This window comes from Balaenoptera borealis (assembly GCF_965194805.1).
Source record: "Balaenoptera borealis genome assembly, chromosome: 9".
NCBI lineage: Eukaryota > Metazoa > Chordata > Mammalia > Artiodactyla > Balaenopteridae > Balaenoptera > Balaenoptera borealis.
In genome coordinates, this window is record NC_138873.1 from 116,134,342 (window position 1) to 116,158,233 (window position 23,892).

General features: G+C 36.0%; 1 protein-coding gene across 2 annotated transcripts in view; it reads right to left on the reverse strand.

Moving 5' to 3' along the window:
- LCA5 (lebercilin LCA5) overlaps positions 1–23,892 on the reverse strand; it is a 62,501-nt gene that overhangs the window by 23,426 nt on the left and 15,183 nt on the right. For both annotated transcript variants that reach the window (XM_082405072.1, XM_082405071.1), the window contains exon 3: positions 22,877–23,406. In XM_082405072.1, coding sequence (XP_082261198.1) covers positions 22,877–23,406 — 530 coding nt within the window. The remainder of the gene's footprint in view (positions 1–22,876; positions 23,407–23,892) is intronic.

The following is a 23,892-nucleotide window of genomic DNA, read 5'->3' on the forward strand; positions in this document are numbered from 1 at the left end:
GTCAGTCCCTGTGAGAACTTTTATAATCTTGATGCCAAAACTGGATAAGGACAGCTTGAAAAAAATACATCATAGACCATTCTTACATATGCATATTGCTGCAAAAATCCCAAATATTAGCAAAAGGAATTCAGCAATGTACAAAAATTACATCACAAGAAGCACTTCTCTCAAAAAAGCAAAGTGTAAGAGTAGTGTAACAGTAAAAATATATAAATGTAATTTTCCATGTTAATTAAATGAGAAAAAAATATTTGATCACTTTAATAGACGTAAAAAAAAAAGGCATATGAACATTTGACAAAATTCTCCACTATCTGTGATTTAAAACAAAAATCTTAGCAAGCTAGTAATAGAAAATCTAGTAATTCTTCATCTATAATACATATTATACACATACACAGAAAAGATCAAGAAGGATATACACTAAAATGCTAAAACTGATGATATCTGGGTGTAAGAATGTTTTTATTTTTCTCAAGTTTTTAAAAATGTATACGTGCTACTTATATAAAATAAAAGGACAATTTCTAAAAATACATTTAACTGTAAAAAGTCAAATAGGAAGAAGATATATCAACTTCAGAATAGTTACTTCTGAGGAGGGAGAGTAGAAGAGAGACGTTTTGGAGAAAGTATACAGGGGGAACTTCAAAGTAACATCTTATTTTTTAAAATATGAGCTAAAGCAAAATTAACAAAATATCAAGTAGGTAGATGAATGTTTTAAATATTATTCTCTTTTTTATATGTTCAAAATATTTCATAAGAAAAAAATTAAAAGCGCTTTAAGAAATTAAAGATATGGAATAGAAAAAGAAGAAAAATCTTTGGCTGGAAGGACTATGGGTGTTTTTCCCCTACTTCACTGTAAGTCTAAAAATGTCTTTAACAAACATTTTTATAATACAAAAAAAAAAGTTAAATAACTAATTTTTTTCCAAAAGGAAAGAGCACAGAATTCTAACTCTTTAGAAGAGAGAAATAAAGGTTTACATAATTTAATTTTTGCAAGCAAACCCAAAGGATAACTGAACTTACCTTCACTTATTTTTTATTAATTAATAGAGCAATATATACTTAAATAACAATACTCCATTTGTTAAAACAGGTCTATAAATGTCAGTTGTTTTATTCATTGCTCAGTGTTACTGTAACTCAATTCTGAAGGCTTAGACCCTTGTATAAGCAAGGAACCTATAGCTGTGGTCCCCAACCTTTTTGGTACCAGGGACCGGTTTCGTGGAAGACAGTTTTCCCATGGACTGGGTGGGGACGGCTCAGGCGGTGATGTGAGCGATGGAGAGCAGTGGCGAGTGGCAGATGAAGCTTCGCTCACTTGCTCGCCTGCCATTCACCTCCTGCTGTGCAGCCCGGTTTCTAACGGGGGGTGGGGGGAACCCCTGCCCTATAGGAACAGTTTTTACACTCCTAGTAGGTGGTCATGCAGCCTCTGTACAAATACCTGTGGTGGCAGAAAAGCTCAATAATACAAAGGGTACTGATTTCATTGTCATTGGACAATTCCAACTATTAGGAAGCTCTTGTTTATAAATGAGTGGAAACCTGCCTCCCAGAAATATCCATTAGGTTCCTATTGCCTTCAGGAACATCCAAAAGCATATCTGTTTCCCCTCTTTCACACAACAGCTCTTTAAATACTGAAGTAAGTTACATTTTCCCTTAATTTGAATCTTATCCATAATTCCATGCTTCTTCCACTGTTCCTTATATGCCAGTTCTTTGACCCCTTGGTTCTTCTCCTTGCTCTCTACAGGTCAGTTTGTTACCTAAAATTGGGTACCTGTTATCAGATGTGATCTGGCCAGTAAAATAAGTTATTATTACCTTGAGAGCCTGGGCACCACCATACTCAATTAACTTTTTTCTTTCAGTTATCTTTTTAAACAGTTATATGATTATAGTCTCAACTGAAACCTTAGACTTTTTAAAAACCTGAATAACTTTCAAGCCAGGTCTCCCCATATGGTATCCATAAAATGGATGGAAAAAAATTGAGGACTTAACAGTTAACTCGATTAAATTTTATCTTGCTTGTTTTCTGCCAGATTTTGAACCTAAACCTAAGGAGATCAATTCAATCTCAGTCTTCTCATCCATCAAATTAGCTGTCCCTTCTATTTGTGAACCTGTCCACGAATGCCACTTTATTTTATTGATCTATCCATCCATTCATTCCTTTAAGAGACACTAATTCTAGCCAGATAGTGTATCAAATGTTGCAAATACAAAATCAAATAAGACTCGTTCTTGTCCTTAAGGAGCCCACTCAAATACACTGATAAACATGCTGAAAGGGACAGGGCCTAATATGGCACCCCAAACACCCCCCTAGAAATGTTCTCTCCAAGCTGAAAGCTGTATATTTATTTGCACTCTTCGGGTTCAGTTACTGATCCAATTGTAATGCTTTCTAACATTATTTTCAGCCAGTCCACATTTCTCCACTAAATCACAAACATGAAAGATTTACTGTATCTACTGTGTATCAAGATATATTCTACTATATATCAAGACATATCTATTAGAATCCAGTAGACATAGTATATACCTACAGAATATAGATGTATGTAATATATATACTATATAAGTGGTATAGTATAATCTGTAGTATATATTGTATAGTATAGAGTATAGCAAATAGTTTAGAATATGGATGTATACATATACTATATGTAAATAGTAGAATATAATAAAGTATACTTCAATGTACCAATCTAACAATCTCATGGGGAAAAAAGTGAGGATACTTCTAAGTGAGAAATATTTTCCAAAACATACTCAAAAATTTGGTAGAGATTGGCATTAAGTATACTGATTGATAATTTCTAACATCTACTTCCACCTATCTTTGAAAACACTGGTACTTGTTTTTTGTTACTTTTCTTGCCTTTCTTACTCTTCCTAACTCCACAAAGAATACTGATAAAGATTCTGAAATCACATTCACAGGGTTCTTCAGTCCTCTGAGGTATAATTCATCTAAATCTGGAGACTGAGATTTTTAAATGAGTTACCCATCACTTATTATTTCTTCATCTGCCTTGAGAAGGAAAAGAAGCAAAACGTAGAATCCAAAAGTTATGTTTCCTTTGAGCATTTCAAGTGTTGAGTTTTGGTATAATTACTCTAATGAAACTTATACTGTTTTCTTTTAAAATGTTTGCAAGCCTTTGCTTAATCTGAGTTTTTGTCTTCCAACATTGTTAGATTTTACTCCACAGTATTCACCGCAGTTAGCGCCAAAAATAAAACAGATTTCCGAAGTGTTACCTACTCAACAAACTGCATATAGAAAATTAATATGATATGAGAGATTCTGAAAAAATGATTTGTTTCTTTAACAGCATGTGGATACTGATAAAATAGCCAAAGTTAATTTTAATATCTTAATTCATGCTATCGTTAAAAATTATGAAAAAACCACAAATGCACTATAAGAGGAACATATTATTCAGCTTTTAGATACATGATAAAATCCTAAAGCTTTTACTAAAATGATAATAAAATAATAGAGCAACAGAATGGGAGACAAAAGACTACAGTTCTAGTTCCAGACATGTGGTCCTAATGACCTGTGTGACTCTATGTGACCTAGAACATGGTAAATAACATCTCTCTGTCGTAACCTCCTCAACTGTAAAATGCTTGAGTTGGACTAGACTAGAGAGTGCCCCATGAAGGAGTTTCATGGGCTGCCTCAGATTGCTGGGCAAGTGACTTTCTAAAGCTCTCTTTGCAGCCTAACTCACCAATCACCACACAGAATAGTTCAAGTTCACCCTTTGTCTAGTTTTCTATGAAGAACTGCTAAAATTTGAAAAACTGATGGACCAAATCAGTAGTTGTAAACTTAAAAAAAAAAAAAGAAATAGAATGCTTAAAGTCCACTGAGCTCAATTTGAAAACCAATGCACTAAACCATTTCTATAGTCCTTTCAAATTGTAGGATACTAACTGTAATGTACTTATTTTTAAATAGTGTACTTTTCCTTCAGTGTATTTTTTTTCAATTCATATATTAGGTGCCTGATAAATACCAGGCACTGAGCCAGACTATGAATTTTATCTCTAACATGGTTCATCACCACCTGAAAGGTTTTACAGACTGAAAACAGAGGTTCAGATAATCTAAGTGGTAAAGAACATCATAAAGCTAACCCGGTATAGAACAAGACTTGGAACCTGGTTTATATAATGTATGTCCATAAAATTCCAAGTTTCATTAGGATTTAACAGCTTAAGAGGTAAGTATTAATTAACAAAATAATTAAAAGATAAATAATTGTTATGTGGCCTTGAATGCTAAGGCCATAATTTCTAACAACTAAGTTACAAAATTCAACAGTTTCCATATTAAAGATGCTTACATAAAAATGCATAAGTTTTAAAATCTTAGGTGATATTAATCACAAGGAAGGCCAATTTGATCCTTAAAAAAATAGAATAATTTACTTTATTACTCCAAGAAAAACAATTATCCAGTAAAATTCTTTAGGACCTTATATTAACAAGTAGTAAAAATGATTTTTAAATGACTTACTGATCCAGAGACTTTAACTTGCAGAAATTTTGCATTAGTATACTTATATATGCATGCAAAGACTTATGTTCACTGCCATGTATATTTAGACTACCCCCAGAACAAGAAACTAATATATACATTAATAAGGGAAAGGGGTTGGGCTTCCCTGGTGGCGCAGTGGTTGAGAATCTGCCTGCTAATGCAGGGGACACGGGTTCGAGCCCTGGTCTGGGAAGATCCCACATGCCGCGGAGCAGCTAGGCCCATGAGCCACAACTACTGAGCCTGCGCGTCTGGAGCCTGTGCTCCACAACAAGAGAGGCTGTGATAGTGAGAGGCCCGCCCATCGCGATGAAGAGTGGCCCCCGCTTGCCACAACTAGAGAAAGCCCTCGCACAGAAACGAAGACCCAACACAGCCAAAAATATATATAATTAATTAATTAATTTTTTAAAAAAAGTACCTGAACCAGTAAATGCTAATGGAGAATTATTTTAAAAAATTTAAAAAATAAGGGAAAGGGTCAACATATTATAATATATATACACAATGGAATAATACAAAACCTTTAAAAAGAATGAGAAGGCGAGAATGACATAACCAAGATGATGACGTAAGTTGTTCCTGACTTGGCTCTGCTTTACAAGAAAAACAACTAACAACTATGCAAGAATAAGACATCACTAAGAGAATCTCAGAACACGGGAGTGAGGCTGAAGCACCTCCTGCACCACACAGACCAAGACAGACTGAATGCAAGGGGGAGAGGAACAGCTACACGCTGACCGCATGGCCCTTTCCCCAGGCCAGCACAGCACCGTGCCTACAGCGCCTCCAGTGGCAAAAGAGAACACAGCGGTGACATCCAGCACCGCCAGCACCGGGGGTCACTTCATGGGAACCCCTACTCTGGTTTCACCCCAGGGGGATCACAGGAGCATCTGTGGGCTCAACCACTGGGAATCTGATTGTGATGGAGAAAGGGGGGAGGGGCTTCCAACAAGCAGCGCTCGGATCTTGGCAGACTGAGTTCCTGCCTGCAGAGCCCAAAGAGTAAACCCAACCAGCAGTTTGCTCTTCTGCAGCCCAATTTGGTGGCACAGTCTGACGAGGGAACTTGGTGGGGCGCAAGTCTGCCCAATTCGGGTCTTCCAATGAGGAGATCTGCCAGCCCTGGAGCCTGGTCTGCCCATGCCCAGCAGAAGAGCTGAGTCTTAGCTCCTCCCCCAGCCTCCCTACCAGAAAGCCTGTTCAGAAGAATTGGGGAGTTGCCTGAAGTGGGCTCTCCCAGTCCCACCCAGGCAGAAGTCTGGGTCACAGCCCCGCCCACCAGAGAGTGTGGTCTTTACCTACTCCTATCTTACCGGAAGGGCTGACAAGAACATCCGGAAGCTGCACAGCCCAGCAACTCTTGAGCTGACAGGCAGGTGAGTGGGCAGAACCGGTGGCCCCCAGAGCAAAGTCAGTAGCACTGTTCGGCCAGTGAAACTGGGGCACAGGCTGCCTTGTGTCAAGATGACAGAGAGCATTAGTGGCTTTGGGGGTACTTACCTGATGAGCCCGGATTGGGAAACTAACTCACAGCCCCACTTATTGCTGAAGACAGACTTCAGCCCGCCTGACCAGGGAACCTCACCAGAGCACACAGGGGGGCTGCAGAGCCCACCCAACAGCCCTGCTGACAGTGGCACGTGAACAGAGAGCATGGCCCGTGGCTTTCCTGTCTACAGAGCAAAGCTGATGGCCTCACCTGATTAGGATACTCAGCGCACACTCTTGCCTGATTTGGGTCCCCAAACAATGCGGCACCCAGGCATCCTGTTACCCCACCAGGGCAGGGATGCTAATTCATACTCCCATCCACTGATGAGCATATCTCCCAGTCTGTACTGTCTAGTAAGCCTATCCAGAGAACCCAGGCAATAGTGAGGCCATCCTACAGCCTCATTTGGTCAGGGAACCAAGCCAGCAGTCCTATCCAGCTGCTCTCCACCAGTGGCACACCCCACCACTCCTGACCTCAGAACTCAAGTAGCTGCCTCAGCCAGAAGTAGACCCTAAAAGCAGGCCCGGCCTGCTCAAGAACGTGACCAGCAGAAACATCCAGAAACCCAAATTGAGCTGACTCGTGAAGAACTGTCTCTGCCAAAGCAAACCTGCAAAGTCTGGAAGAAGGCACCACTTACTCAAATGCACAGATAACCAATGCAAGGAATCAAGGATCACCAAAAAAAAAAAAAAAAAAGATCAGGTAAATATGACACCACTGAAGGAAACTATTAAAGCTCTAATAACTGACCCTAAGGAAATGGAGATCTATGAACTGTCAGACTAAGAATTCACAATAATCTTCTTGAAGTTTAGTGAACTACAAGAACACACAGACAACTAAAAATATTAGGAAATCAATGCATGAACAAGACAAGAAGTTCATCAAAGAAACAGAAACCATAAAAAACAAATGAACAAACTGAAATTCTAGAGCTGAACGATACAATAACTGAACTGAAGAATTCAATAGAGAACTTCAAAAGCAGAGTCGATCACGCAGAAGAAGAAATTAGCAACCTGGAATTAGGACATTTGAAATTATCCAGTCAGAGGCGTCAAAAGAAAAGGGAATGAAGGGCTTCCCTGGTGGTGCAGTGGTTGAGAATCCGCCTGCCAATGCAGGGGACACAGGTTCGAGCCCTGGTCTGGGAAGATCCCACATGCCGTGGAGCAACTGGGCCCGTGAGCCACAACTACTGAGCCAGCGTGTCTGGAGCCTATGGTCTGCAACAAGAGAGGCCGCGATAGTGAGAGGCCTGCGCACCGCGATGAAGAGTGGCCCCTGCTCACCGCAACTAGAGAAAGCCCTCGCACAGAAACGAACACCCAACACAGCCAAAAATAAATAAATTAATTAAAAAAAAAAAAAAAAAGGAAATGAAAACAGTGAAGAAAGCCTATGGGACTTATGGGACAAAATGAAAAGAAACAATATTCAAATTATGGAAAATCCAGAAGGAGAAGAGAATGAGAAAGGGACAGAAAGTATATTTAAAGCAATAATGGCTGAAAACTGCCCAAGCTTGTGGCGAGAAACAGCCCTCTACATCTAAGAGGCCCCAAAGACCCCAGACAGGCTGAACCCTAATAAGGCTAGACTGAGACACATTATAATTATATTGTCAAAAGTCAAAAACAAAGAATTTTATAAACTCAACAACAACAAAAAAAGAGAGACATTACATACAAGGGAAACCCCACTAAGACTGTTGGCAGATCTCCTAACAGAAACTATTCAGGCTGAAAGAGAATGAAATGACATATTCGAAATATTAAAAGAAAAAAATCCCAACCAAGGATACTATACCTGGCAAAGTTATCCTTCAGAAATGGAGGGAAAAACACTTTGCCAAACAAATGAAAGCTGAGGGAATATATGTATACCTGAATCACTTTGCTGTACAGCAGAAATTAAAACAACATTGTTAAACAATTATACTTTAATAAAATAAATTTTTTTAAAAAAACAGGAAATTCATCACCAGTAGACTTGCCTTACAAGAAATGACTACTGAAGTTCTTTGAGTAGAAGTAAAAAGATGCTAATTAATGTCATAAAAACAGAAGGTAGCACTGTAAAACTCACTGGTAATGGTAAATATATAGTCAAATTTGGATTCTGTAATATGGTAATGGTGGTGCATAATTCACTTACAATTCTAGTTTAAAGTTAAGGAAACAAACTCAGTAAAAATAACCATTACTACAATAATCTGTTATTAGTTACACACTATAAAAAACATGTAAACTGTAACATCGATAACCTAAAATGGGAGGTAAGGGAGAAGTGAATGTAAAGTTTAGGAATTTTACTGAAGTCAAGTTGTTACTAGTTTAAAATACAATGTTATAACTTTAAGAAATTTTATGTAAGCCTAGTGGTAACCACAAGAGAAAACTCTACAGTTATTACCTCAGAGAACATGATAAAGTCAAAGCATAATGATACCTCAAGACATCAAAACACACACAAAAAAAAGCAGGATAAGAAACAAGGAACAGTGGATCTACAAAACAACCAGAAAACAGTTAACAAAATGGCAATAGTAAGTCCTAACTTATCAATAATTACTTTAAACATAAACAAATTAAATTCTCCAATCAAAAGACACAGAATGGCTGAAAAATTAAAAAACAAGATTCAACAATATGCCACCTACAAGAGGCCATTAGCCTTAAAAGACACACATAGACTGAGAGTAAAGGGATGGAAAAAAATATTTCAAGCAAACGGTAATCAAAAACAAAGCAGGGAGAGCTATACTTACATCAGACAAAATAGTCTTTAAACTAAAAATGGTTAAAAAAAACCCAAAAAAACCACTACATCAGTTTGCACATTCTAATCACTTTCCAGTGTCACAAGAGAGATTTTTACTTATATAATAGTCCTAGGGTATGCAGGTGGTAAAACCAGAGGCTACAATCGAGTGTTACTGCTAAGAGACATTTTTCATCCACCAATGTTGTACATGTATGAAAATGGTGTACTGTATACTTTAACAAGCCCCATACTTTGTATTGGAGAGTACAATAATGCAAATCCTAAAAGCATCACTATTTTAGCATAATAGAAGAAAGTCCAAAGAGCTCCTATATAGACTACTCCAGATAACTTCACTTCTTTGATACTTGTAGCTTATGGTAATTTTTAAAAAATAAATTCAAGGTCATTATCATTGTAAAAAAAAAAAAAAGACAAAGAAGGTTGTAATATAATGAAAAAGGGTCAATACACCAAAAAGATATATCAGTTGTAAATTTTTATGCACCCTACATCAGAGCACCTAAGCAAAAGGAGAAATAAACATCAATATAATAATAGTTAGGGACTTTAATAACGCACTCTCAACAACAGATAGATCATGTAGACAGAAAATCAGTAAGAAGACCACAGATTTGAACAGTACTATAGACCAAATGGACCTAACAGACATACGCAGAACATTCTATCTGACAACAGCAGATAGAATACAGCAGATAGATACACATTCTCCTCAAGCACACATGGAAGACCACATGCTAGGGCAGACCACATGCTAGGCCACAAAACAAGTCTTAGAAAATTCAAGAAGACTGAAATCATACCAAGTATCTTCTCTGACAATGGTATGAAATCAGAAATCAATAACAAGAAGAAAACTGGGAAATTCACAAAACATGAAAATTAAATAACATTCTCCTGAACAACTAATGGATCAAAGAAAAACTAAAGAGGAAATTTAAAAGTATCAAGACAAACAAAAATGGAAACACACCATACCAAAACTTATGGGATGCCCCAAAAGCAGTTCTAAAATAGAAGTTCAGAGCAATAAATGCTGACATTAAGAAGCAAGGAAGACCTCAATAAACAACATAACTCCTTGGCTAAAATAACTAGAAAAAGAACAAACTGAGCCCAAAGATAGCAGAAGAAAGGAAATAATAAAGATTAGAGCAGAAATAAATGAAGTAGAGAACAGGAAAACAATAGAAAAGATTAACCAAACTAAGAGTTGGTTCTTTGAAAAGATAAAATTGATAAACCTTTAGCTAGACTAACCAAGGAAAAGAGGATCCAAATCAACAAAACTGTATGAAAAAAGGAGACATTACAACTGATATCACAGACAAACAAAGACTCCTAAGAGGCTACTATGAACAATTACATACCAACAAACTGGACAACCTAGAAAATGTACCAATTCTTAGAAACATACAAACTACCAAGCCTGCTAGTTCTATTTTTAGAGAAACCTCCATACTGTTTTCCACAGTGGCTGCCCCAATTTACACTCCCACCAACAGTGTATGAGTATTCCCTTTTCTCCACATCCTTGCCAACATTTGTTGTGTTATTTTTGATGACAGCCATTCTGACAGGTGTGAGGTGATATCTCATTGTGGTTTCAATTTGCATTTCTCTAATGATTAGTGATGTGAGCATCTTTTCATGTGCCTGTTGGCCATCTGCATTTTTTCTTCGGAAAAATGTCTATTCAGTCCTTCTGCTCATTTTTTAATCAGGTTGTTTGTCTTTTTTCATGTTGAGTTCTGTGAGCTGTTTCCATAGATTGGATATTAACTAACCCCTTATTGGTCATACCATTTGCAAAAACTTTCTCCCATTCAGTATGCTGTCTTTTCATTTTGTAGATGGTTTCCTTTGCTGTGCAAAAGCTTTAAATTTATTTAGGTCCCATTTGTTTATTTTTGCTTTTATTTCCTTTGCTTTAGGAGGCAGATCCAAAAAAAATACTGCTACGAGTTATGTCAAAGAATGTTCTGCCTGTGTTTTCCTCTAGGAGTTTTATAGTATCCAGTCTTACATTTAGGTCTTTAATCCATTTTGAGTTTTTTTAATCAATATATAGTGTTAGAGAATGTTCTAATTTCATACTTTTACATGTAGCTGTTCAGTTTTCCAAGCACCACTTACTGAAGAGACTGTCTTTTCTCCATTGTATATTTTCCCTCTTTTGTCACAGATTAATTGACCATAGTTTGCAGGTTTATTTCTGGGCTCTCTATTCTGTCTCATTGATCTATGTGTCTGTTTTCGTGCCAGTACCATACTGTTTTGATTACTGTAGCTTTGTAATATAGTCAAGTCTAAACTACCATATGACTACCATATGACCCAGCAATTCCACTCCTGGGTATATATCCAAAAAAAACAAAAACACTAATTCAAAAAGATACATGCACCCCAATGTTCATAGCAGTATTTACAACTGCCAAGATGTGGAAGCAACCTAAGTGTCCATCAAGAGATGAATATATATATACCACATCTTCTTCACACACACACACACACACACACACACAATGGAATACTACTCAGACATAAAAAAGAATGAAATTTTGCCATTTGCAGCAACATGGATAGACTTTGAGGGCATTATGATAAATGAAGTAAGTCAGACAAAGACAAATACTGTATGGTATCACTTATATGTGGGATCTAAAAAATACAACAAACTAGTGAATATAACAAAAAAAAGCAGATTCACAGATATAGAGAACAAACTAGTGGTTACCAGTGGGGAGAGGGAAGGGAGAGGGGCATTATGAGGGTAGGGGATTAAGAGATACAACCTATTAGGAATAAAATAAGCTACAAGGATATATTGTACTACATGGGGAATATAGCCAATATTTTATAATAACTATAAATGGAGAAGAACCTTTAAAAATTTTGAATCACTATATTGTACACCTGTAACTTATACTGTACAGCAACTATACTTCAATTATAAAAAACAAAAACAAAAACGAACTACCAAGACTGATTCAAGAAGAAACAAGTCTGAATAGACCGATTACTAATAAGGGGATTGAATCAGTAACCAAACTTCTAATGAAGAAAAGCACATGACCCAGATGGCTTCACCAGTGAAGTTTGCCAAACATCAAACTCTTTCAAAAAATCAAAGCAGAGGGAACACTCCCAAGCTCATTTTACAAGGCCAGCATCACCCTAATACTAAAGACAGAAAAGAACAGTACCAGAAAATAAAACTACAGATCAATATCCCTGGTGCACACAGATGCAAAAATTCTCAATAAAATACTAGGAGACCAAAATCAGCCCCATATTAAAAGGAACATTCACCATGATTAGGTGAGATTTATAGCTGGGATGCAAAGATGGTTCAATACATGCAAATCAATAAATGTGATATACCACATTAATAGAAGGAAAGAAAAAAATCATATGTTCATAACAATAGATGCAAAAAAAAGTTGAGAAAATTCAACATTTGTTCTTGATAAAAACTCTTAACAAATTAGAAGAATTATTCCTCAACATAATAAAGGCCATATATGACAAGCCCACTACTAACATGATACTCAATGGTGAAAGCTTGAAACTTTTTCTCGAAGATCAGGAATAAGACAAGGATGCCCACTCTCACCACTCCTGTTCAATACAGTACTGGAAGTCCTCGCCAGAGCAATCAGGCAAGAAAAAAATAAAAGGCATCCAAATTAGAAAGGAAGAAGTAAAACTGTCTCTATTTGCTGATGACATGATTTTATATACAGAAAATCCTAAAGACTTCAGCCAAAACACTGTTAGATCTAATCATTGAATTTAGCAAAGTTACAGGATACAAAATTAACATACAAAAAATCAGTAGCATTTCTATACACTAACAAATTAGCTGAAAAAGAAAGAAAATAATCCCATTTACAATAGCATCAAAACAATAAAATACTTAGGAATAAACTTAACCAAAGAAGTGAAACATCTCTTCTCCGAAAGCTACAAGATACTGATAAAGAAATCAAAGAAGATATAAGTAAATGGAAAGGTATCCAGTGTTCATGGATTGGATGAATTAATATGTTAAAATTGTCCACACTTACCCAAAGCCATCTACTGATTCAATGCAATGCCTATCAAGATTCCAGTGGCATTTTTTTTTTTTACAGAAGCAGAAAAAAAATCCTAAAATTTATAAAGAATGGCAAAAGACCCCAAATAGCCAAAGCAATCCTCAAGAAGAACAAAAAGCAGGAGGCATCACACACATCCTGACTTCCCGCTAATACTATAAAGCTATAGTAATTAAAACAGTACAGCAGTGACATAAAAACAAAGAGATCAATGGAACAGAATTGACAGCCCAGAAGTAAACCCAAGCAGACACAGTCAAAACTAATTATTTGACAAGGGAGTCAAGAATACTCAGTGGAGAAAAGACAGTCTCTCCAACAAATGGTGCTGAGATAATTGGATATTCACATATAAAAGAAAGAAACGAGACCCCTATATTACACCACTCACAAAGATTAACTTGAAATGGATTAAAGACTTAAATGTAAGACCCGAAACACTGAAGAAAACACTGAAAATAAGCTCCTTAATATGGGTATTGGCAATAATTCTTTGGATATGACACCTAAAGCACAGCAACAAAGTAAAAAATAAACAAGTGACACTACATCAAACTAAAAAGCTTCTGCACAGCAAAGGGAACAACCAAGTGAAAAGACAACCTACAGAATGGGAAAAAAATATATGCAATAAGAGAATAATATCCAAAATATATAAAGAACTCATTCAACTCAATAGCAAAAAACACAAATAATCCAATTAAAAAAATAGGCAAAAGACATTAATACACTTTTTTCCAAAAAAGGTATATGAAAGGCAAACAAGTACATGAAAAGATGCTCAACATCACTAGTCATTAGAGAAATGCAAATCAAAACCGCAACGAGTTATCACCTCACACCTGTTAGAATGACCATCATCAAAAATTGATACAACAAATGGTAGTGAGGATGTGGAGAAAAGGGAACCCCTGTGCACTGTTAGTAGGACTGTAAACTGGCACAGCTGCTATGGGAAACAGTATGGAGGATCCTCAAAAAATTAAAAATAGAGCTACTGGGGGCTTCCCTGGTGGTGCAGTGGTTGAGAATCTGCCTGCCAATGCAGGGGACACGGGTTTGAGCCCTGGTCTGGGAAGATCCCACATGCTGCGGAGCAACTAGGCCCGTGAGCCACAACTACTGAGCCTGAGCGTCTGGAGCCTGTGCTCCGCAACAAGAGAGGCCGCAATAGTGAGAGGCCCGCGCACCGCGATGAAGTGTGGCCCCCGCTTGCCGCAACTAGAGAAAGCCCTCGCACAGAAACGAAGACCCAACACAGCCAAAAATAAATAAATAATTAATTTTTTTTAAAAAATAGAGCTACTATATGATACAGCAATTCCATTTCTAGGAATATATCCTAAGGAAATGAAAACACTAACTCAAAAAGATATCTGCACCCCATGTTCATAGTGGCATATATTTACAATACCCAAGACATGAAAACAACCTAAGTATTCACTGATGTCCATTATCCATCAATGGATAAAGAAGTTGTGGGGTGTGTGTGTATAAATGATCTTTAAAAAAAAAAAAACTCATAGAAAAAGAGATCGGATTTGTGGTTACCAGAAGTGGAGGTGGGGCGGGGGGCAGTGGCGGAACTGGATGAAGGCAGTCAAAAGGTACAAACTTCCAGTTAAAAAGTAAGTAAGTACTAGGCATATGATGCACGTATAGGATGATGACTATAGGTAACACTGCTGTAGAACATACATGAAAGTTGTTTAAGAGAGAAAATCCAAAGGGTACTCATTACCAAAAACGAAACAAACAAACAAAAACCCTTTTTTTCTTTTTTTGCTTTTTATTGTATCTATGAGATGATGGAGGCTAACTAAACTTGTTGCAGTAATCATTTCACAACATACGTAAGTCAAACTATTTTGCTGTACACATTAAACGTATACAGTAATATGTCAATTATATCTCAATAAAACCTGAAAAATAAAAAGTAAAAAGAATGAGGCAGATTTAATATGTGTGAGTGTACACACATATATATTACATATACACCCACAATGATATGTAAAGAGCACCAAAATATACTTTCAGTGAAAAAAACACATATTAAGCAATGTGTATGGTACACTTTCATTTGTAGTTAGAGAGTAAAAAAAGGGACATACATATACATGTATGAACTTGTGCATGTAAAGACGATTTCTTAACAGTGATTACCTCTTGGGAAGAGGCCTACAAAGGATAGCATAGAGGGATACTGATGTTTCACTGTATACCTCTCTGCATTATTTGAATTTTTAGGCCCTTTTTTTTTTTAGTACTTCTATTACTTTTTTGATAGAAGGTTTTTACTTTAAATATGAGCAAAAAATTGCTGTAATAATTGTTCTATCTAAATGGGTAGTTTCTAAGGACCCTACCAAATTTATTCTCTGCAATGGTTTTAAACTTTACCCTTCAATCATAGATCTCATAATTTCACTGTAAATCTTCTTCCACCAAAAATGATAAAAATTTTGTAAATAATAAAATCTAGCCAATTAAGGATCTCAATGAATGCTATTTTATTTCACAATCAGTTCCTTTTTTCAACATTAGAAATCTTTCATTTCTCCAACTTCAATAATAAACCTAATAAGGCCTTAATTTTTTTAATAAATATGGTTTACCATGCTAAAAATACTTTTGACACATGAAAGGTTTAAAAACATGATTTAGACTCTGATTCAGATTTCAGAGCTCAGAGGGTCCTCAGAATCATTTAATTCTGCAAACAAAGCAACCAAAATCTGGGCATTAAGAGGGCTTACACAATGTCAGAATAGGGCAAAAACCGAGCTGAGCTCCTGGTTTGACCTCCATTACTCTGTCCTAATTAGCATTTTTTTTTTTTTAAGAGATAAAGCAGGTAGGTGAGGCAAAGGCAGGCCTTCTGGATTTGGGTTTCTGGAGGGTGAAAGGGCAGAAAAACATTTAGAGCAGAGACCTAGCCACTAGAGTAAGGTATGGCAGGGAAAGATTCAGGAAAAGGAATCTACCTGGCCAACACTACACAGCTCAATTCTCACTCTGAATAAACTAGGAAGGGTAAGGGAAGACAAAGCTGAATCAATTCTTACTTTTGAAAATGATTTACAGTGGAGGACAATATTATTTTTTTATCGACAAGAAACAAATACCTACTTGAGGGCAGCTCTAGGGCCAAGGGAATTTGAATGCCAATCTCTTACAAGAAAAACTATCAAAAGAAAAAGAAGTCTATTCAAACTTCCTTTTAGAGCTCTATGATATTCAGGCTACCCAAATCATTCCCCAAAATCTTCAGAAATTTCTAAAAAGGGAGAGAAAGCCTTGTTAACAGTTTCATTATACTTTTCTGACAAGGTAATTCACTCTGTGCCAATTTAATGTTAAAATAGAGTTGGATTTTCTAATGTATTAAATGTGTGTCCTACGGCTTACTGGAGTATTTTAATAATTGTGTGCATGCTATTACATTTATGATCTTTTCATAAAACTTAGTAGATAACTTCCCATTTAGTAATTAAGGATTCTTACGATAGTTAGCAATTCATGATATTTACTTTATGACACACTGTTGATCATATCTCTGACTAATCTGCTACTGCATCCTGAGATCAGGAATGCAACCCCAGCTGTAAGGCTTTCTTATGACGGACAGGACAGAATTGGTGCCTTTACCTTCAGCCCCTATTGGAGGACAGTTCCAGGCCCAGTAAACAATGGTGCAGTTTGGCAGTCATTAATAGAAACTGCAAACTGGGGGAATCGCTAATGAAGTTGCTAACAAAGAACCACTGATATTCAATCAGTGATTCTCGAAGAGTGGTGCAGGGACCCCTAAAGGTCTCTGAGACACTTTCGGGAGTTTGCAAGGTCAGAACTACTTTATAATACAATATTATTTGCTATTTTCACTCACTGTCATGAGTGTACAATGGAGCTTTCCAAAGGCTATATAACATGTGATATTATATAACGAAACATGTCAATATTTGGAAAGTGTGCCTAATGCAATGAACGAACATTTTCCAAATAAGGAACATTTTCCAGATGACTAATCCATGATATTACAATATCATTCATGGGTAAAACATTCATACAAAGGAGAAGACCAACGGATTTTAAGGCGACAGAGTACAAAAAGTTCTTTGATATGGTTTTAGATTCCACATTGCAACAAACCTTTGAGAACACCACTTACTAAGTTTTGATGTAGTATCAAAGAATATCCAGTTATCTGAAAAGCTTTTAAATATTCCTCCATTTTCTAACTCCTGTAGACATCTGTGTGAGGCTGAATTTTCTTTTATTTATCAACCGTAACAACATATTGCAACAGATTGAATGCAGAAGCAGCTATGAGGACCCAGCTGTCCTCTATTAAGTATGACACTGAAGAAATTTGCAAATATATATCAATAAAATGATGCCACTCTTGTCCCAATTTTGGATTTAGAAAATAGATATTTTTCATTAAAAGATTTCATGATACCATTTAGTGAGTTGTTTATTATTTATTTTAAATAAATTAAGAAATATTTTTGAATGTTCTCAATTTTAATTTCTAATATGGTAAATATCAATAGGTATAGCCATATAAACAAAAGCTCCTGTGGTAATGGTGGGGGGGATCTGCAATAATTTTTAAGAGTATAAAAGGGTCTTCAGACCAAAAAATTTGAGAATTGCTGCATTATATAACTAACAATATTTTACTGCTGCAAATGTTAGCACTTTAACAGTTTTTTTGCAGCTTTTTTACAATTTGTTGCAGTTTTATTTAAATATTAACATATATAGCTATTAATATTAAAATAAACATATTTAACTGGGGCTGCTACTTTGATAGGACCCTACTCAATAAACTTATTGAAGTAAAAGCCAAAATGAAGGTATAAAGCCAACGCTAAATAAAGAAATAAACATGTAGTCTGATTTAGCTGTCTGTACCTTTGTACAGAGCTCAACAAATTTAACCCTATCAAGCATCTCTTCGTTCCTGGTATATGGCCCAGTATCCGGCAGACCACGTGGCACAAGGCTGGTGAAAAACAACTGCCATGGGTGATTGTCCCTACTCATATTTTAAAAGGTTGTTTGTCTAACCATGTTTGTTTGTCTAACCATGTGTCCGCTTCTAAACCACTGTACTCTTAAATTACTCAGACTATGCATTGTCACTTCCATCAACTAACAAAATAAACTTGTATCCAACTTACAGAGGGTGCAGAGGGAAGTTTTTCACAGCTCAACTATTCAGAGGTAACCTTGAAGAATGCTTTTTTTTTCCCTCCAGTAGGAAGAAAATGTAACACAAGGGTAATAAGAATTGTGGCCTGAAATCCTTTCTGGGATAAGGCAATCTATAAACAAATAAACAAAGTGGCCTGTCACAAACTCCAGCTTAAGGACATATTCTTAAAATAAAAAGCTACACCACGCAAAAACAAAAAACACCATACAGATAGTCATCCTTAGTAAAGAATAGCACAAAACCTAAAGACAGCACTACTAGGATTTTACTGCAATTTCAAGGGACACTCGGGACTTTCTCAGGTTTTAGTTAATTTGCAAAATGAAACACCACAATTGAGCTCCTAGATTCCTCCCTTACCCTTAAAGTCAGTGGTACTGAGTTTGAAGAAAAAAGATTAACTTAGTGTTAAATAAAATTTGAAAAACTGAATGAGGCATGAAAACAAAAGCTAAATTTCACACTAAATTAAGACACTCAATAGTAAATATTTCAAATTCTGGATTGATTACTGAGATTATGAAAGATAATTTTCTTTCAACAAGAAAACTTTAGGAAGTATGAAAACTTTAGGAAGTATGAAAACTTTAGGAAGTATGAAAACTTTAGGAAGTATGAAAAGGTAAGCTAAAAAGTAGAGAATAATTACCCTCAGGTGGGTTACAGAGGCTCCTCCATTCAGAAGAGAGCTAGTTTGATATGACAGCTGACTTGAGACTGATTTGAAAGTAGGTTCATAATAACATATTAAATGTTGATTCCAATATAATTTCAATCACAACAGAAATGAAGCAGTTTAGATCTCCCAAACAAACTTTGAGGCTTGGAGCTAATAAACTCAACATTCCTGAAACTTGAGAGTAAACTTGTAAAGCTAAGCCATTCCTTTATGTGCGTCAAATAGTCATAACCCCTTGTGAAAATGATTTTTGCAATAAAAATGAGCTTTGAAATTTGAAAATAAAAGTTCAAGAGTAATTTTCTCATCCAGAAAGAACTGAGACTATTTACAGTTGCTCCAAACAAAATGAAATATTTAGGTATAAATCTAACAAAACCTGTTTAGATCTGAATCCCGAAAATTAAAAAATGATGATGAAAGAAATCAAAGATGACCTAAGTAAATGGAGAAATATACTGTGTTCAAGAATAGGAAGATTCAACATAATACGGATGTCAATTCTCCACAAATTGATCCATGTTTAATGCAATTCTTATCAAAATCTCAGGAAGGTGTTGGTAGACAAAGACAAGTTTATTCTAAAGTTCATTTGGAAAGGCAGAGGACCTAGAGTAGCTAAAATAGGTAAAATTTTAAAAACAAAGCATAACATGAGATGAATCCCTCTACCATAATCATATATATACGGTTTACTACGGAGCCTGTAATGAGGAGAGTGTGGTATCGGCAGAGGGATAGACACATACATCAGTAGAATAAAGAATCCAGAAATAGACCCACAAAAATATGCCCAACTGATTTTTGACAAAGGTGCCAGATTCAGTGGAGGAAGAATAGCCTTTTCAACAAATGGTACTAGAGCAACTGGGCGCTAAAAGGTGGGGGAAAAAAAATGAACCTCGACCTAAACCTCACAACTTATACAAAAATTAACTCAAAATGAATCATGGACTTTAAAATAAAACATAAAACCATACAGCTTTTGGATAAAAATGTAGTAGAAAATCTTTGGAGCTACAGACAAAGGGTGTCAGGGATAGCAAAGAATTCTTAACTCGACACTAAAAAGCACAATCCATGAAAGAAAAATCTGATAAACTGGACCACATCAAAATTTAAAACCTTTCTTCTGAAAGACCCTGTGAAGAGGATGAAAAGACAAGCTACAAACTGGGAGAAAATATTTGCAAACCACGTATCTGACAAAGAACCTGTATGTAGTATATATATAAAGAACTATCAAAAATCAACAGTAAAAGCACAAACAATCCAATTAGAAATACAGGCAAAAAACAAACAAAATGAATAGGATCTTCTGATGGCAAATAAGCATATAAAAAGATGTTCAACATCGTTAGCCATTAGGAATAATGCAAGTTAAAACCAAGATATAGTGCTAAAAACCTGTAAGAATGGCTAAAATTTTAAAAAGTGATAACACCAAATGCTGGCAAGGATGTGGAGAAAGTGGATCACTTATACATTGCTGGTAAAAATGTAAAATGGTACTGCTGCTCTACAAAAGAGAATGGAGGTTTCTTACAAAACATGTGCTTATCATACAATCCATCAAGTATACTTTCATGCCTATATCCCAGAGAAATGAAAATTTATGTTCACACAAAAATCTGCACATGAATGGTCTTAACAGCTTTATTGGGTAATAGCTAAAAACTGGAAACAATCCCAATGCCCTTCAATGGGATATACCATAAGACTCTGTTGTATATCCATGCCATGGAATACTACTTGGGAATAAAAAAAGGAACAAGCTATTGATATATGCAACAACTTGGATGGAGCTCAAGGGAAAAAATGATATCTGTCAACCACAAGAGGTTAAATACTGTATGATTCCAGTATTTATATTACATTCTTAAAATGATGAAATTATAGAAATGGTGAACAGATCAGTGGATGCCACAGATCAGAGAGCTGGGGAAGGCAGGAAGGTAACTGTGCCTATAAGTTGGTAACACAAGTTCCCTGTGATGGAACTGTTCTGCATCTTGACCACGGTGATGGTCACACGAATCCACACGTGACAAAATTGCATAGAACTAAATACACACACACACACACACACACACACACACAAGTCCAGGTAAAACTGGTGAAATCTGAATAAGGTTGATGAGTTGTATCAATGTATTACTACCAATTTCCTAATTGCAATATTATATTCTAGTTATGCTATATGTTACCACTGGGGAAACTGGATGAAGGGTATATGCGATCTCTCTACATAATGTTGTTAAAACTTCATGTCAACCTAAAATTAACCGAAAATAAAAAGTTTTTTTAAATTTCTTAACTCCAGTAAGAAAAAAAAGAATTGAGGACACTATACAGTTAACAAGTATTTCAAAGACTTATCATCACAGATGACTGATTTTCATGCTCTCAAGTGGGTAACCACGTAATTCAACTCCATCTACAACTCAGAATCCACAGACTTATTCCATTTTTCCTCTCTTCCTTCTTTCTCTTCCCTCCTCTACCACTCCATCAGCCCCTTTCATAACTGGCTATAAGAGAGAACTGCAGTACGTGTGTATTTGTGTGTGCGCACGCGCGTGCGTACTGCAACTCCGTGTTCTCTCTAGTTTTATACAAACATGCACAGAGGTGTGGGTTGTTTTCAACCATGCTTATTAATTAGCATTCTGTGCTCTTGGTTCCTAATTTTAAAATCCATTATGTGGCACATTTTATACTTCCCTTTAAAAATAATTAAAATGTCAGCTATTTGTTTATGACCATAGTTGCTTCCATCCCTACCCCCACCCCACTACATAAGTAAATGGTCCTTAAAAAAAAGTCTTCATATGTTGCTCTGCAGTTTGAGTTGATCACTGGTGGAACCTATACAATAAGATATCTTCTGTGCACTGAAACAGAAGTTAGTGATTGCTGATTTTGGAGAATAAGCTAGGCACTTTTTCTGGTCACTGATATACACTCTATTTAATAAGCCACTGTCTCTGGGCATGGCACTGGTAGATTGAGCCTGGCATATTATACAGACTAAGAAGTACTATTATCATACCATGTACTAAAAACATCTAATTAATACACTGCAGAAAGCTAGTTTATTTATAGTTCTGACTTGCCCTTGCTCAGAGAGCTCTCACAGCAGGCATTATTCTCACACTTTTTCCCTACCTTTGCTTTCCAAACTACTTTGTCAATTCTAAGTAATTCTAAGCCCTGACTCAGGGCTTCTGTTTTTTATACACACACACACCCACATATATAGAGAGAGAGCACGACATTTAAGTGGATGTTTAATTCCGTGGATCTTAGTCACTTGGGAAAAATATACTATTTGATTTGAGATATATGTGTGTGTGTGTGTGTGTGTGTGTGTGTGTGTGTGTGTATCTCACAGATAGCATCTAATACAAGTTCTCCATATAACAATCATGGGGTAGTACGTTTTTCCTCTCTAATTATAAGAAAAAAATATTTTTATAAGACCTGCTGTATTCTCAGACTATTAACTCAACATCATTCCACCCACCTCTCACATCAGTTTTTATTTGGAGGAGTAGAGGCACACCCTGTCCCAAAATATATCTTTCATAAATGTTCAAAGAAATAAAAACAGAAAGTATTATTCATGTGGCATTTCTTACACAATGGCCCCAAAATGTCAGTTTTATACACTATAGCTCTTATAGTATCATTTTCAATTTTAAAGAAACAATCACATAATCAAATAGTGTATTTCCCCCAAATGGCTAAGATCCATGGAATTAAATATCCATTAACATGTGGCCCATTAATATATACAATCTTTTACATCTTGCTCTTAAAGATAAAATCTTAAGTTTTTCCTAATCTCTTACTCAGAAAGATAATACCAAAAAAATAGTTTTCATTTCCAAGCAATGTGGAACTGCAGTAAGCAGTCTGAAAAGAGGACATTAAACGCCCAATGAAGACTAACACAAAACAGCACACTTACAAACTGTAGAAATTTTACCTTAATTCTTCTCTCGGTGTCATCTAATTTTAACTCTGCTGAAAAGAGTTTCTTTGCTAAATCATCTCGTTCAGGTAGGTGTCTAGCTTCAGAGATCTTTTTCAGTTTCTGTAAGGAAAATTTTGTCCTAAATAGTTCACCTTCTGTATCTTTCACCCTTTTCTCAGTTGCCCGTTCTTTCTCTTGAGATTTTCTTAAGCGTTCTTTGAGTGCTGTAATCTCATTGTTATGACGAGCAATAAGTTGTGAGATTTCATTTTCTGTATCTTCAAACTTATTCAGGGCTTTCTCCTGCCTATACTGAAGCCTTTTCAAAGCCTTATTTTCTTTTAGCAGCTCAGCTAACTTGACCTGGAGTTCAGTTACTTCATTCTGCAATTCATTGATTTTTAGCAGTCTTGCAGAAAGAACCCGTTTTGTAACAAGATCAGTATCTTTCCGAAGTGGCTCCCTATTGAGGCTCTGGGAGCGAAATCCCACTCGGACTCCCCTTCTGTTTGGTGGACCCTTAGGGCTTGGTTTCCTAGGGACTAAAAAAGAAACAGTAATAATGTAAAGTGAAAGCCGTACCAGATGTAGTATTATTTACTCATCCTAACACAAGTGGATCCACAATGTTCTTTAGTTATTTTGTTTCCTTAAAAAATGATTTTACAAAATTTAATTAAATATCAGGTTTTACTTAGAGCTCTTAATATAATGGTTTTTATTAAGAAAGGTTTGAAATCTTTTAAGAAAGTTCAAGAATTATATTCTGATCCAGCAAAATAATATCCCCAGAGTTTATAGGGGATTATTTTACCATTTTTAATTTTACAGATAAGATAGCCAGCCAGCATTCAAACATAGGCACCATCAGCACCAGCATGGTGCCTAATAAACACTGGACAAAATATTGTGATATCCAAGTCATTTGTGCCAAGATATTTGGGATCATTATTTAAAATGTGGAAATGTATGGTTGTTTTTTTTTTTAATTAGTTAGAAATCTTTATTTGGGGAAAGAGGATGACAAC